General features: G+C 37.7%; 1 protein-coding gene across 3 annotated transcripts; it reads right to left on the bottom strand.

Annotated features, from left to right (window-relative positions):
* Nucleotides 1-566: 566 nt before the first annotated feature.
* On the bottom strand, nt 567-15,231 carry tmem218 (transmembrane protein 218). Of its 3 annotated transcripts, none has more exons than XM_012966618.3 (4): nt 15,108-15,231; nt 12,276-12,450; nt 6,943-7,045; nt 567-1,626 (listed from the first exon to the last, which is right to left on the bottom strand). In XM_012966618.3, the coding sequence occupies exons 2-4, from the start codon at nt 12,383-12,385 to the stop codon at nt 1,492-1,494; spliced, it is 348 nt and encodes a 115-aa protein (XP_012822072.1). In that variant the 5' UTR covers nt 12,386-12,450; nt 15,108-15,231; the 3' UTR covers nt 567-1,491. The 3 variants fall into 3 exon arrangements, with proteins under 3 accessions (XP_012822072.1, NP_001016711.1, XP_012822074.1); NM_001016711.3 differs by having other exon boundaries at nt 15,065-15,110; XM_012966620.3 differs by lacking the exon at nt 15,108-15,231 and adding an exon at nt 14,779-15,054.
* Between the last annotated feature and the right edge of the window lie 1,927 nt (nt 15,232-17,158).

Below are 17,158 nucleotides of genomic sequence, written 5' to 3'. Positions count from 1 at the left end.
TCAATATATTGCATATTGAAGCTGGCCAAATATATAGTTGCAAGTAAAACTCACTGCCAAACATGTATAATGAAGCAATAGAATTCTTAAATAATCAGATGAGGTAAATGTAAAAAGCACAGGTTACATAACAGATTTTAAACTGCTGAACAGTAAATTCTACCTGCTGATTCCTGGCTATTGGTTACCACTCCTGGCCAAGCTTAATGGCTTTTATTACATTACCCCCCTTTATGTTAGTGGTCCTTTACATGTATCCCAACTTCCTATGAGGAAGGACTTTTAAAGTAGGTTTGTTTTAGCTAGAGAAGAGACATTTGCATAGGGATCATATGAAAAAAACACTGGACCATAAAATAATCCCATATTTAGGACTAAATCATTCATAAAGGTTGATGGGCTACAGTGTATCTGCTGCGCATAGGTAGTTGGGTCCTTGACAATGCTGGTTTTGTTTAGACCACTGTCATAACTGATTTTCCTGAGAAGTCATTGGCCATTTCCAGCCATGGCAATGACAGGATCACTGGCTATCACTTTAAGAAATGACATCAAGAAAGAACATGTTTTAAGAACATTGGACTTTTTGCACTTTATTGTTTTCTGTCGCATTCTGTCTTTGACACATAGCAATTACCCTAGAGAACACTTTTACTTAGAGTGAATGTTTTCAATTAAATAAAATGTGATTTCAAGATGCCATGGTTTCCCTTTAAAATGTGCAACATATTGATTGATTTGTATTGATTAGGTAGAAAATAAACTCAATGTGATAGTTATGCATGACAGTCACTTAACTTGATGGTTATATAAAACAATCACTTGAACAATAAATTATTCAGGAATCCACATTTAACTGTTGTCAGGGAATCCCAGTCAAATTAATAGACTTGTTCCCTTTTGCAAGATTGGGTCTTCATTGATGCACTGCTCATTGAACTCGACTGCATTTTCATTGTTCATTTGTGGTACTATCATTTTGTTATAGTGAATACAATTTTCTACCAGGTTCTGCACATCAATAAACTGCTTTTTTTATATAGCACTGACTGGGAAAGTAGTGGGGGTATATATTGCTCCTAGGTTTTTCACTTATATATATATGGTGAGGAGTTCAAGCTAAGTATAAATAGCTCATACTAGGGGGAAGTCTGGTGTCTCAGTCTGTATACTATCTGGAGAGATGAGTCTGTAAAGAGCTGCTGCAAAGCCAAAGGAGCTGGGGGCTTTAAGGTACTGTGCCTTACCTTGTTTGGGTTGGAGGAAACCCTTACCCTTACCTGCACATAATGATCAACTCTCCTTTGTTTTAGGCTGAGGCCAGATGAGAGAATTATCAAGTAAAACATATATAGAAGCATACAGTTCTACAATGTTAAAAATAGCAGTCACCTTTTTTTTCCATTGTAATATTAAAAAATATTTTAATTTTAATTGTATTTCATATAAAAAAATAAGCTATATTTTTAAGAGAGTAATTTGGGCCTCCAGTTAGTGGATCCCAATAGGTTTTGCATAGACAGGCTCCAGGATATGATACACAAAGACGAAAAAGAGGCACCCAAGAAATATCACACTCATAATCGATATCAGAAAATAGCGTCCAATGAAAAAAGTATCCACAATCTATAAGAAAAAAGAGAAAGTAAGAATTAATATAGAGGAACAAACAACAAAAGTTCAAATAACTACAAATATATGTCAGTCATTATAGATGGATTCCAAATGATGCATTCCATTTTCTTTAAATAAATTGTTTCCTTATCTTCTAATATTGCAGCATTTACGGTCTTACCATCAAATGAAGTGAAGGGTGCCTGCCTACTCTTGCAACAAAAACTGAAGGAGAAAAGACTGATGAGAAGGAATAGTGTTAGATTTAAATAAATTAGGGGAGGCAAGAGAAAGGACACAGAGACATTGCCTGGTGGTGCAAAGGGGCTCCAGAGAGAGATGGAATACTGTATAATTAATATTGACATTTTATGAACCACATAACCTAACCATACACATGAACATTACTTATTAATTACCACATACAAAATAAAAGATTTTATTAGAAGTTACCTAAAAATTGAACAAAAGGTATAAAAACTATACAAATATATAACTGTGCCTTTGTTCTATTACAAAAGATAGCAACTGCACATTCATTTATCGCCTACTCCTCTCCGACTCAGTGCCGTATCACAGCCAGAGCCACCCAAATGTTTATAAAGCATTAGCTGTCAAAGTAGAAGGAAATTCTACACCAATTACAAAGTGATGAAGGAGGCAGCAACTACATGAATTTTTCTCTTCAATAAAATGAACAAGAGCCAAAAAAAACTTACAGTATTCTATAAGGAGCCAGACATGAAACAACTGTCAAAACAGGAAAGGTGATAGCCAGAAACATTCACAAAAAGAGAGGACAGGATTCTGAACTCGATATAGTGACTCATGGGAATGGGCTAACACGATGCCTACAACAAAGGTCAGTTTTATGAGGCTGCATTAAGTTTGACCTTGGCTTCAGCACTAAGCAATTCTCTAGTGGACTACATGTTTGCTCGTACAACACGTTTCGCTTTTTAATTAGCCAATTAGCAAGCCTTCAGAGCATAAAACCTAAGTCATGTATTATTGATAGGCTATTGAGCTATGCTGCAGGGGGGTCTAGTACTGCAGATACTTTAATTAGTCCTCAGATTCTACTGCCCTGACTAGCACTACTTATTTGTTACACTTCTTTATACTATTTTTACACACTGGCACATCACAGGAAAAAAAGAACCAGCAAAAATCAGTTGCCATTTTATATCTTTTCCTTTTAAGCTTGTAGCGTCTGCACTTGTACAAAGACATGTCAGGACAGGAACAAGAAATAAAATACATCCATAATACCTATAATTGTGGTGATACTAACTTTATGGGCTAGTTATTTGAAGGCTTGTTAAGGGATCACGTACAAAATTATGTACTAAAGAATGGCATTATTAGCAGTAATTAGCATGGCTTTATGAAGGACAGGTCATGTCAGACCAATTTAATTGCTTTTTATGATGAGGTAAGTAGGAAGCTGGACAGTGGGATGCAGTAGATTTAATCTATTTGGATTTTGCCAAAGAATTTGATTCCGTTCCCCACAAACGACTGCTTTCTAAACTAAGGTCTATTGGTCTAAGTGAAGTCGTTTGCACATGGATAGAAAGCTGGCTACAGGATCAGGTACAGAGGGTGGTTGTTGGTACATTCTCTACTTGGAGTAAGGTTCTCAGTGGTAAGGTCCCTCAGGGTTCTGTACTGGGTCCACTTTTGTTTAATTTGTTCATAAATGACTTAGGGGAGGGCATTATAAGCAATGTATCAGTGTTTGCAGATGACACAAAACTCTGCAGACCAGTCAATTCTATCCAGGATGTGGCATCCTTGCAGCAGGTTCTTGACCAACTGGCAATCTGGGCGGCTAAGTGGCAGATGAGATTTAATGTGGATAAATGTAAGGTCATGCACCTGGGAAGTAAAATTATGCAAGCCCCTTATACCCTTAATGGGACTGTACTAGGCAAATCCATAATGGAGAAGGACCTTGGAGTCCTTGTAGATAATAAACGTGGCTGTAGCAAGCAATGCCAGGCAGCAGCTGCAAGGGCAAATAAGGTTTTGAGCTGTATTAAAAGGGGTATAAATTCACGGGAGAAGGGAGTTATTCTTCTGCTTTACAGAGCGCTGGTAAGGCCCCATCTAAAATATGCTGTTCAGTTTTGGTCTCCAGTGCTCAAATGGGACATTATTGAATTAGAGAGGGTCCAGAGAAGGGCAACTAAGCTGGAAAAGGGTATGGGAAGTCTCAGTTATGAAGAAAGACTGGCCAAGTTGGGTCTGTTTACACTGGAGAAGAGGCGCTTAAGAGATGACATGTTAGCTATGTATAAATATACTGTATAAGGGGATCATATAATAACCTCTCTAATGCTTTATTTACCAGTAGGTCCTTCCAAAGAACACAAGGGCACCCACTCAGTTTAGAAGAAGGGAGGTTCCATTTAAATGTTCGGAAAGGTTTTTGTACTGTGAGAGCTGTGAAGTTGTGGAATTCCCTCCCCGAATCAGTCGTGCTGGCAGATACATTATATAGCTTTAAGAAAGGGCTAGATGGATTCTTAGCAAGTGAGGGAATACAGGGTTATGGGAGATAGCTCTTAGTACAAGTTGATCCAGGGACTGGTTCGATTGCCATCTTGGAGGCAGGCAGGAATTTTTTCCCCTCTGCTGCAAATTAGAGAGGCTTCAGATGGGTTTTTTTGCCTTCATCTGGATCAACTAGAAGTTAGGCAGGTTATATAATGGCATTATGGTTGAAGGTGATGGACATGTCTTTTTTCAACCTAACTTACTATGTTACTATGTGCAAAGTATAATAAATAAATCATGAAACATTTATGGAGGGAAAAAGTCAGTAGCCACAAACAGATCTGTATAGTCCAAAGGGAAGGAACTTGTTTATTGCAGATATTCCAATTATTAATATCAACTGTACCCATGCACAAGTCTATCTATCTGTAGGAAAGGAAGAAACAAGGAAGAATCTCAAGATGAAACAGTGCAAAGTGAAAAGTGCACTGTACATGTGTGTAGGCTCTTAAAGGAAAATCAAAGTCAGAACAGAAACCTTCTGTTGGGATATTGTACCAACCCAATATGTATGCCTACAAAGATGCCCACAGCAGCTCTCCATTTTTTCTGCTGATTCACAGAATATACACTGGGCTGCTACCACTAACCGGAGTTTACGGGCCAAATGACAATATATAGCATTTATACATCATAAACTTCACAATAGTTATTAATTCAGATTCACTTTCCATGACAGCACAGAAACCACTGCATTCTGCCTCATAATTCAGTTTTAATTAACCCTTTAATAGGTATAACCTCACTTTCTACTGATGTTTTGATCATTTCTGAGGACTCTAAAGCTTATCATTATATTAGATCCTCAACAGTGGTTAAAGCACAATAAACAAGTGCAGTGCAACTGACACTCAAATGATGGTCTAACAAGATGAGGAAGGAGAGTTTCCGCAGATAGCTGACATGGTATGGATCAGTACTACCGGTAATAGAGCTACCTAATCTCTTGGCTAATAACTTCAGTATAGGGATGCCTTATCTGGAAACCCTTATCCAGAAAGCTCCAAATGGTGGAAAGGCCATCTCCCATAGAATTCATTTTAATCCAATTTTTTTTTTTTTTTAAATAAAAATCCTCTCTAAAATAATAAATCAGTACCTGGTACTTGATCCCAGCTAATGATACCATAAATATTTATAGTTGGCAAAACAATCCTATTGTGTTTATCTACACGTGTGGGAAGTCCATCTCCCATAAATAAATATTTGATTAAAATTGAGTCTATTTTTTCTCCATAATAATAAAACAGTACAGGTATGGGACATGTTATCCAGAATGCTCTGGATATGGGGTTTTCCAGATAAGGGATCTTTCCATAATTTGGATCACCATAACCTAAGTCTGCTAAAAATTATATACATATTTAATAAACAGGCTTGTTTTGCCTCCAATAAGGATTAATTTTATCTTAGGATCAAGTACAAAGTACTGTTTTATTATTACAGAGAAAAAGGAAATCATTTTTAAAGGGGACATATACCATACATTTTTACAATCCACTAAACCATGTAAATAATGTAAAATAGAAGGAAGTGCTTTTATTTTAATACCTTTGGGTTCAAATATTTCTATAAACGCTTGAAAACTGTGCTCTGCCCAGTCTTTTTGCAAGCTTCCAGTTTAGACTCGGTAAATGGCTGGGGCCTCTGGCACTGATAAACTGCAGCAGCAGCTACTTAAAGTGCAGTGAATATGAATAGATGGGTGGGACTTTGCAATGTCACAGGCAAGTTCCTGCACTGCTCGTTCCTCCTATAATGGGTTTCCGGATAAGGGATCCCATACCTGTACCTTGTACTTGATCCTAACTAAAATACAATTAATACCTATTGGAGGCAAAACAATCCTACTGGATTAGATAGACTTAAAGAAAAACCTAGGTCCTGAGCATTCTGGATAACTGGTCCCATGCCTGTATTCAATATCTATGGCCGTAAGCAGCAACAAGAAACAAAACTGCAGCCACCCAATATTATCTCATAAGAGTAAATACAAATGTACAGCTTATACTTTCCAAAACTGTGTAAATTGTTTATTAGGGAGTTTTCCATCAACACAGCTTATATATACCTTTCATATTTATGTCTTTTAAGTTTTTTCATTCCTCCAAGTAGAGATGTCACCATCATCTGTACCAATTTGTAATTGTGAGTTTGTTCATAATTATCATTTCCCAGATGCAATATGCTGCTGTAGGATTTGTGCTTTATAAATATTTGATAACAATAAAATATATTAAGCGATATTTATCTTAGAATTCATAAATAGTTATGCTTCATATGGGTTTTAGAAGCTCATTATTAATCCATATTTTACATATATTATTCATGCCGAATAATTTGAAATACAGAATATGTAAATGTAATATTCTGATATAAAATATTATGATAAACTACAAACTTAGCTTAAAAGTTTACCACTCAGTATTTTTAAAAGGTTACTAAGTTATTACCTAGCTTAGTCTTTCTTTCAGTTCACTGACCTTCAAGAAAATAACTTGTAAGCACAACCTTATAAAAGCAGCATTAACGTCTGCAAATGTTTTTTTTAATTATCATCTGCATTGGGCATATTTATAAAACATATCTTGAAATGGAAATACAGTTTACAAAATGTTATTGTGTATGGTGTTTTAATGAACTATTTTGTTTGCATTGTACATTACAGACCCAAGGCTATGAAGGCTGCTGTATTGAATATTTTACAATGACTTAGCTACTGCAGAAATGCACAGTAAGAACAGAAAAAATTAAGTGCCTGGATACCTGCATTTCCTTTGCTGGAGCAGGAGTTTGGCTTGCTCGAGGGAAGAAAACTAGAATTAATGTTGTGATCAGCGCTAAGGTAAAAACCACAACAGTCCAAAACCTGAAACAAAACAGAATCAAGTTGGATGTTTGAATTTCATATACTGGAGGGTTTTATATGAAGACATGCACCAAAGACACACAACACAGTCTTGCAGAGTTAATACATAACTGCCACTTATATATCTGTCAGACAAATAAAACTTAAGATAGATCAGTGCAAATGCCAGTCTGACATCGCGAGGTAGTAGTTGTAATTTTCGTGAATTTTTCTATCACAAAATAATTTACAAATGAAAGCACAAATTTTGACTTACTTAATAAAAGTATATCTGAATATAAAAAGCATGAACAGATTAAAAAGCAGCATGAACAGATAAAAACACGGATCGAATATGAATACAAAAAAACTTGTTTTTGTAAGAAATTGAAAAAAAATCACGAAAACCTTTAAAACCACAAATTACATTAAGATTGTTACAACTTGCTTAGAACAGCTCCCATTGACTTCTACATGACCCCGGCAGTTTTAGATGGCATAGTTTGCTTTTGCTTTTGATAAATAATCAAAAATTTGTGCTTTCCTGTAATTACTAAAATCCATGATTTTTAGTGCTAAAAAGTAAATTTTTTGGGGATATGAAAAATATAAAAATGTTATTAAATCTGGGCCAGAGGATCTCTTACAGAACCTCAATTTAACAGAAACCATAATACATTGAGTGTATATTTATGTATAAAAATCAATATTGACATATTTCTAGAGAAATACATTATCAGTTATTAGTACCAACATATTTCATATTGCATTACAGAGATTATGAACCATTCACATTGGTCACTGCCCCAGTGGACACACACACACACACCGATTTTTATCAGGAGCCAGTATCAAAAATTGAGGATTAAAATTAGAATTTGGAGGTTGACATATCAACTCAAGCAAAACAAGCACACAACTTAAGTTTTACGTGTCATGAACAGTTGAACCCAGAGCCAGAACACTATTTGTTCCTTGAACAAGTACACATTATGACAAATTCAAAATGGGTAAATATGACCAAACTAACAAACTGCACTGACTTTTAGCATTTAGCGCTTATCATAATATTTTTCACACCTTGCACTTTGCAGCATTTTATCTCAATCTTCATAAACATAATTGCCAGAGGACTTCTGGAAAGTTTTATTCAAAACATATATATATATATATATACAGGTCCTTTTCAAAAAATTAGCATATTGTGATAAAGTTCATTATTTTCTGTAATGTACTGATAAACATTAGACTTTCATATATTTTAGATTCATTACACACAACTGAAGTAGTTCAAGCCTTTTCTTGTTTTAATATTGATGATTGTGGCATACAGCTCATGAAAACCCAAAATTCCTATCTCAAAAAATTAGCATATTTCATCCGACCAATAAAAGAAAAGTGTTTTTAATACAAAAAAAGTCAACCTTCAAATAATTATGTTCAGTTATGCACTCAATACTTGGTCGGGAATCCTTTTGCAGAAATGACTGCTTCAATGTGGCGTGGCATGGAGGCAATCAGCCTGTGGCACTGCTCAGGTGTTATGGAGGCCCAGGATGCTTCAATAGCGGCCTTAAGCTCATCCAGAGTGTTGGGTCTTGTGTCTCTCAACTTTCTCTTCACAATATCCCACAGATTCTCTATGGGGTTCAGGTCAGGAGAGTTGGCAGGCCAATTGAGCACAGTAATACCATGGTCAGTAAACCATTTACCAGTGGTTTTGGCACTGTGAGCAGGTGCCAGGTTGTGCTGAAAAATGAAATCTTCATCTCCATAAAGCTTTTCAGCAGATGGAAGCATGAAGTGCTCCAGAATCTCCTGATAGCTAGCTGCATTGACCCTGCCCTTGATAAAACACAGTGGACCAACACCAGCAGCTGACATGGCACCCCAGACCATCACTGACTGTGGGTACTTGACACTGGACTTCAGGCATTTTGGTATTTCCCTCTCCCCAGTCTTCCTCCAGACTCTGGCACCTTGATTTCCGAATGACATACTTTGGACCACTGAGCAACAGTCCAGTGCTGCTTCTCTGTAGCCCAGGTCAGGCGCTTCTGCCGCTGTTTCTGGTTCAAAAGTGGCTTGACCTGGGGAATGCAGCACCTGTAGCCCATTTCCTGCACGCGCCTGTACACGGTGGCTCTGGATGTTTCTACTCCAGACTCAGTCCACTGCTTCCGCAGGTCCCCCAAGGTCAGGAATCGGTCCTTCTCCACAATCTTCCTCAGGGCCCGGTCACCTCTTCTTGTTGTGCAGCATTTTCTGCCACACTTTTTCCTTCCCACAGACTTCCCACTAAGGTGCCTTGATACAGCACTCTGGGAACAGCCTATTCGTTCAGAAATTTCTTTCTGTGTCTTACCCTCTTGCTTGAGGGTGTCAATGATGGCCTTCTGGACAGCAGTCAGGTTGGCAGTCTTACCCATGATTGCGGTTTTGAGTAATGAACCAGGCTGGGAGTTTCTAAAAGCCTCAGGAATCTTTTTAAGGTTTTTAGAGTTAATTAGTTGATTCAGATGATTAGGTTAATAGCTCATTTAGAGAACCTTTTCATGATATGCTAATTTTTTGAGATAGGAATTTTGGGTTTTCATGAGCTGTATGCCACAATCATCAATATTAAAACAAGAAAAGGCTTGGACTACTTCAGTTGTGTGTAATGAATCTAAAATATATGAAAGTCTAATGTTTATCAGTACATTACAGAAAATAATGAACTTTATCACAATATGCTAATTTTTTGAAAAGGACCTGTATATATATATATATATATATATATATATATATATATATATATATATATATGATGTGGCAAGTGGAACACCTAACTGAAAATAATGCACACAAAATTTTGATGAGCAAAAACAAGTAATTATGAAGAATAGACTAAAAACCAAGAAAACAGGGCAATACATAGTTCTGCTGTACTAGTAAAATTTTAGGAGCACAAACAAGCAATAAATAGAATGCGAAACTGAATTACATTAGAAAAAGAGGCAATACAGTCGCCACAATTAAAAAAATGCAGTATCATTAGTGCACGTGCTTAAAAAAAAAAAGTATGTGTGCATATGTTTATATACTTGTTGAATTGGGTGCTCTATGGGTTATCAAAAGCCCTTGTATACACCCACAGCTAGCAGGTTCTATTCTTGGGGCACTTAGATACACTCTGTGTGCCAGCCCCCTGGCTGACACAATGGCTCCGGGTGCAGGCCCAGGCTGATGCCAGCTTAGGGGCGGATGCTTGGCCAGCCCCATGAGGCATTTTTTCCTTCCCTGGTAACCCAGTAATGATTAGTGGCATTTGAAGCACAGATCAAGAGGTACAGGCAGAAATATGTTGATGTTGGCAGACACAGGCGCAGACAAGCACAAATAATGTCTGCTCTGATCTCATTAGTGAGTTACTGAAAACGTGTTAAGTGTTGTATGTGATACCTGCTGTATTATTTTATTCTGATCTCACAATATGGGGCATATTAATTATAGTCTGTAAAGCGTAAGCCAACATCACCGGTGATGTTGCCCGTAGCAACCAATTAGATCTTTGCTTTTGTTTTCTAACTTGCAGGTCACCATTGAAATCTAATTGCTGATTGGTTGCTATAAGCAATAGTACTGGTGATGTTGGCTTACACACTATAATAAATACATTTACATTTCCAAAATATTAGTAACTAGTAGCTTGTGAGTAACATGTTGCTCACCAGCCACTTTTGATGTTGCTCCCAGTGGCCTCTAAGTACCTTGTACTTGATTGCAAATAAGATATAATTAATCCTTAATGGAGGCAAAACAATCCTATTGGGATGATTTTTTAGCTAACTTAAGATAGGGAGATCCAAATTATTGATAGAACCCTTATCCGGAAAACCCCAGGTCCCGACCATTCTTATAATAGGTCCCATACCTCTACAAAGACACAGTTTTATGCCAAGCAGAGCTTCCTGCAGGCTAGCAGTCCACATGGGGCTACACAATAGACAATCACAGTCCTTTTTCGGCATCCCCAAAGAACTTTTTTCACAGAATTTTGTGCAACTCAGAAATTAAAAATTTTGGGGACCCCTGTATCAGTTCATCCCTAAACAACTGGGCTGATTTTCAGTTGGGTCCAATTTGTACAGCTGTAATGGAATGCACTTTACGCAAATAAAAGACACAACACAATCTAATGGATTGCACCTCAACAGAAGAGGGACGCTGAAGAGTGTTGAAACCAGGCAAAAAGGAATTATATATGATAAGGAAATAGGAGCAGAGAACTGGGACTGGATCTGAGAGATGAAGGAATAGTGAGATGATGACACAGGATGGCTAAGGAAATCTTGCAATAAAATCTATCAAAAAGTAACTATATTTTCAACTCTCCAATAAAATATAATGAAGAGAACACAATGTAGTAATACCAGCTGTATGCTTGCAAAACTGAGTTAATTGCATGTATGGAGATTTACAACATAATTGGTGAGACCTGGTATGATGAAACACATGGCTTGTCTGTAAATTAAGGTTTTCAGGCATACAGTGAATAAGGGGAGGAAGGGAACAAGGATAGGAGGTATGATAGGAGGGAGGGGATGAAGGCATGACCATAAGTTCTGTAATATATAAAGTCAAGCTAAGACTGTTATAAGAGGGACAAAAGGAAAATACAAAAAAGAACATACAGGGGGTCATTTACGTTTCACAGAAAAAGCGGACAAGTTTAAAAATATTGGTACAATCACTAAGGGGTGATTTATCAACTGTCTAGTTTTTTTTTCTCGATTCGAGTCTTTTGCGCTTAAAGAACTCAAATGTCTGGTATTTATTAAGTGCAAAAAACCCAAAAACTCGAATGTAAAAATTTGCCAAGTAAAAGATTGCGAGTTTCTATAAAAGTAAGTGGTAGTTTTCAAAGGCAAAGTTAAGCCATATCCTATAATTCGAATTTTTTAGAACTTGTAAATTCGAAAAATTGGAGCTACTTGAGTTTTTTTTTATTAGAAAGAGTTATTCCTTATATATTCTCAGATTTTATAGGAGCAAATGCTCATGTCTTTTAGCCACAAAATAACAAGATCATATCGAAGATCAGATTGAGAAAATTGGTGTATAAAAGAGTGGTCAACAAAATAAATGCAGCATTTTAGGAGAGGAGGAGGAAGCCACTTGTATACAAGCCATCAGAAGCATGTATGTGATGTATCTTTCATTCTACTTTAATCCTTAGAAGCAGCTTTCAAAATGGAAATTTACTTACCTAGCTTTTCCAGAAGCTCTGCACAGAAGCACTGTGAGCATTAATGTCACCATCCATATAACTGCTATGATAAAGACTCCTGGCCCAACACCAAGAATTGTGGTAGCCATCGTGTAAAGCTGAGTAACTGATCACATAACTGTCACAGGCATGCCTCCAGTCTCAAAGAATTATTCTGAAAAGATAAGAAGTAACTCCAGTTTGAATAAAAAAAATGTCACCCAGACCTACCAAAGTTTCTACTACTTGTGCTGCTCCTGCCTCTTGGTGCCAGTGGCCCCTTTAATTTCTGTAAGAAATCCAACTGTTCTCCATGTGTCTTGCTGTGTGCACTGAAGAATATAATTATCCTCTGCTGACAATTATAAGTACTGATAGGTAGTCCTTATGGCTTGCTTGCGCAGTTCCGCACCAAAATCTGCTCTGTGTGCCTGAACTGGGCCAACACAATGGTTATGGGTACAGGCACATTAATAAGCTTTTTCCAGCATAGCGCAGGTTCTTGGCCTGCATTTCTCTGCAGACCTAGAATTTGCTCTGTGTGGCAGTGTCATGTATAAATGAATCTACAGGGAGAGTACTTTATGGTAATCTGAGACTATTTTGTCCTGTCATTGCTGCACACAAATCAGACACATAGATCTGACCAATTCCCCCTGAACTTTCCTACATCTCAAATGTGGGAGGGCTACAGGCGACAGAAATTAGAAAGAAAATTGGCATAGGAATAACACACACTAAAAATTGTCCTAAAACCTAATTTTTCCATTCATTTTAAATTTACACGCCAGCAATAGATTTTACTAAATATGGGGAACCATATTTAGAGGAGATGAATTCTTGACCAGTGTATTCAGTTTAGTTGAATAATGCACCAAGCAACATTAATGTTAATTTGGCCTTGTGTTTGGGCTATTTTACTGCAAAAAAGATACATTTGTCCAAATTGTACATTTTTAGCAGACAAACTAGTTCTCTTGCAGTTATGGCCCTTTATTTTTTCAGTATTTTATATTTTATGAATACCATTCATTGTTCCTTCTACTTTAAATTGCCAGTAATTTGTAAATTAAAAATATTTTTTGTACATTTAAAGGACAAGAAAAGGGTTAATCAATCAGTTAGGCACCCCTCAATGAATATAATCATACACACCTACCAGATTACTAATCTAGTTATTACCATCCCATGTTATCTTCGGTCCCAGGGATCCCTTGCAGAAACCCTTGGCACTTGCCCCCCCCCCCAAGTGATCAATCCTTCCTTGTCCTAAGAAGAACTATACCCTAAAAATGAATATGGCTAGAAATGCCATATTTTATATACTGTTGAAAATAGTAATGTGCGGGCCGGCCTGAGAGCCTCAGGACCTGTGGGTCAGGTGGGTTTGGGCTGACCTCAGCATATCACATGCAGATTGTGGGCGGGTTTATGCTAAATTCTTCCATTTGCCCGCAACCTTACACTGCCGACAGCTCTCTTCCGGCTTCTCTATTTATAGGCATGCCCGGAAAGCCCCACCCCTTTTGTGACATCATTGCAGGGTGGGCGTGGGTCTATAAATGGAGGGAGGGAGGGAGCCGGGTCAGGTAGGGTTCGGGTTGGGAGAGGGGTGAGATTTTCTCGACCTGCACATCACTAGTTGAGAAGATAATCTTAGAGGTTGTTGCAAATTAATTTAATTGCAAACGCATGGGTGCAAATTGTAGTTTAACACAAACATCCAATAGCAAATGACTTAAACAGAGAACTTTTAATGTGAGATCTATGCTTTGTTCTGAACAGAGACCCTTTATCACATTTTATAAATTTGATAAAATAAATGTTCCATATTATCAAAAAAGCACAGCACTCACAGGTTTATTTTGAGCCCACTGTACTTCCATCAAGGGTTTAAATAACGGGAAATTCCCTACCAGTCAATTGAACTGAAGAAGCCACTTGGATGAGTGGTGAAACATTTTCAAGAAAAACTCAGAAAAGTCCAGTTGTTTTTAGACTTAAAGATACTTTGTTCAAGGGGTATCTCACCTTTACTTTAACTTTTAGTATAATGTAGCCATTGATATTCTGAGACAATCTGCAAATGGTTTTTTCATTTTATATTTTTTCAGTTATTTTGCTTTTTGTTTAGCAACTATCTGGTTGTTGGGGTGTTATTTACCCTAGCAACCAGATTTGATTAAGAGACAGCAATTTGAATAGTTGCATAGAAAAATAAGTAATACAATAAAATGCAAGTCTAACTGAGCAATAGCTTTTGGATGTCATGGTCAGTGCCCCTCATTTTAAAGTCAAAAAGCAAAAGAAAGAAGTCAAATAATGCAAAAATTCTAAAAATAAATAAATAAAAATAATATAAACCATTACCAAAGCTGCTAGGAACAGGCCATTCTATAACATACTAAAAGTTAAGGGCAAACCACACCTTTAACAGAAGGGAAATAACGTATTATTAGAATATGACATGTGGAGGGAACTGGACAGCAGGACTAGTACTCACTTTTAAGGACTGAAAAAGTCCTAACACAGACCGAAACATCGACCATGTGTAGAATGTAGAATAAAACCATTTTAGTCCGTGAAACGGAGCGCTGATCCTGCATTTTCGGCAGGATCCCTATCTCCATAGAAACATTATGTATACGGAAGTGGGAGAGTGGCTGCTAGGGTGTCTGCATCGTCCTTCCCCTAAAGAGCTTACTGCGCTGCTCGTTTCTCGCAGTTTTAGCTCCGGCAGAGCCGTACGGGGATCGGATAGACGGGGGAATAGTTTAAACTTCCCTTACCATCTAAGTGCGCACTGCCCAACAGTCCCAAGTCGCTACTTACACCTCCAGCAAAGCTCTTAACAACAGCCTCCTACCATCCAGTCCAACAGAATATCCCGACGCTAGTGACGCGCAACGTCAGGACTACACGTAACGCAGTGACGCACACGCAGCCTACTGGTTGGAGAGACTAGCAAAGTCGGCGTGACTCTGTTCTACAATGGGAACAGGTAGTAAGTAGCAGAGTCAGCTCACAGCCTGTTTTTCCTGTGCTTGCACCTCTTGCTTTTTATGTAAACACAATTAAAAAAGACTATTCTTTCATATTGCTTAGAATTTGATCTGCTGTTATTTCCAGTTTACAGTGTGTGAGTACAGCCAAGTTTTTTGTAACAAGTGCGCTGCAACTCTTTACTCAGGGCACGAAATGAACCCTGAAGCTACTGCCTGGTCAGGAGGTAGTAGTTGCTCAGGGTTGCCCTGCATCAATAGGCGCAGCAGCAAAGACGCATTTTGACGCATGTACCTTTAATAAAAGCGGTGTTATACTTAACGCGGGAAACAATTGGAAGTTGCTCTTTCCATACGTTAATAAACCCTAATATCTCTTAAATGAGAAGCAAAGGTAAAAACTAAGTAAGCTTTAGCAGAAAGGTCTATGTAAATACAGCCATAAGCACTCACAGAAACGCTGCACTGAGTCCTCTGTCAAAAGATTTGTTGTCTCTTTGTTTTCCTGTGCCAGAGACACGCAGCTCTTTCCTATCTCCTGCTCCACTCTCCCTCAAGAATGCTAAGAACTCCCCCCCCCTTAGGAATGTGGATCTGAGACAATCAGCAGGAAGCTTCCTCATAGTCTAACTAACTGAGCATGTATACCAGTCTTGGTGCAGGAGTGAGGCATTATGGGAACTTTCTTAGCTCAGTGTTTTTTTTCTTATGAGGTTTGTTCTGTCCTCCCTATGTATTACCCTGGGGCAGTGTGTAGTTTGACATACAGGTAAACTCCTCCCTTCATCAATTCACTGAGACAGGTTGGTAGGTTTCAGTTTATTAACAAAGGGGAAGGTGTGAAACTTGGGAAACAGAAAATATGGCAGCATTTACTATACAGCATAACAAAGTACAGTAAGCAAAACATTATGGTTGATATAATGTACAATCATATAAAAGGTGAGAGGCATCCGAGTGGGGGTAAGGCCTAGATAACTGGGCAAGAACAGATGTGCCATCAGGTAACTGCACGTGAACAGTTATAAACCCGAACTATGGCATAAACATGAAAATATCTGCTTGTATTAATAACCTAGGGGCTAGGGATGGATAATACCTACCAACAATGCTTCCACAGGGCTGGATGGGGTAGGATTTATGCAGGATTGCATGTATTACCCATGGTCACAGGGTAAAGTATGGTAGGCAGAAAAGGACATTTTTTAAGCAATCACAACCTATACCTTAAGAAACCAGTAGGTGGTGCAATGAAACAGTAAAACAATGCTGGAGGCATAACAAGGCTTCTGATCATCTGAACTTGAGAAATATGGGGAGACTTAAGGGCACTATTGAGAGAACTGAAGGTATGCCTGCATCTTGAGATTAACTCTTTATTAGCCTTTCCTTCTCCTTTAAGTGTAATTATAATTATAAGTGTAATTGTAATTATAAGTGTAATGAAATTATAGCAGCCATTTAAAAAAGCTTGTAATGAAAAGTTAATATCAATATTTTCGTTGTGTGTAGGACTAGCCTGGTGTACTAGTGTATGTGAGCATAGTTAGCTGAATCATTTTCTCTCGCGCAGGCATTGTTGTATAGAATCAATAAGTGCCACCCGTTTTTGTATTTTTTATGTACCTGATGATGCATCATGTAGTATCCACACATGACATGGAGGAGTTGGAATGCAAGTTAGAGGGACAGAGCCCTCCTGCCCTGCAATTTTTATTGTCTGATATAAAATCTGGAGGCAGAGGTGAATGATTAATTATTTTGTTCATTAAGTTTATTGTAAAATATACAGTTTATAATATATAACAGTGAAACAACCACAGGTTCAAACAAACCTAGCGATCTTGTGCAGAGATCAGTGCACTTCTTGATTGCATGCTG

The sequence above is a fragment of the Xenopus tropicalis genome, chromosome 7 (assembly GCF_000004195.4).
Source record: "Xenopus tropicalis strain Nigerian chromosome 7, UCB_Xtro_10.0, whole genome shotgun sequence".
NCBI classification, from domain to species: domain Eukaryota; kingdom Metazoa; phylum Chordata; class Amphibia; order Anura; family Pipidae; genus Xenopus; species Xenopus tropicalis.
This window is presented reverse-complemented; position numbering and strand designations above follow the sequence as displayed.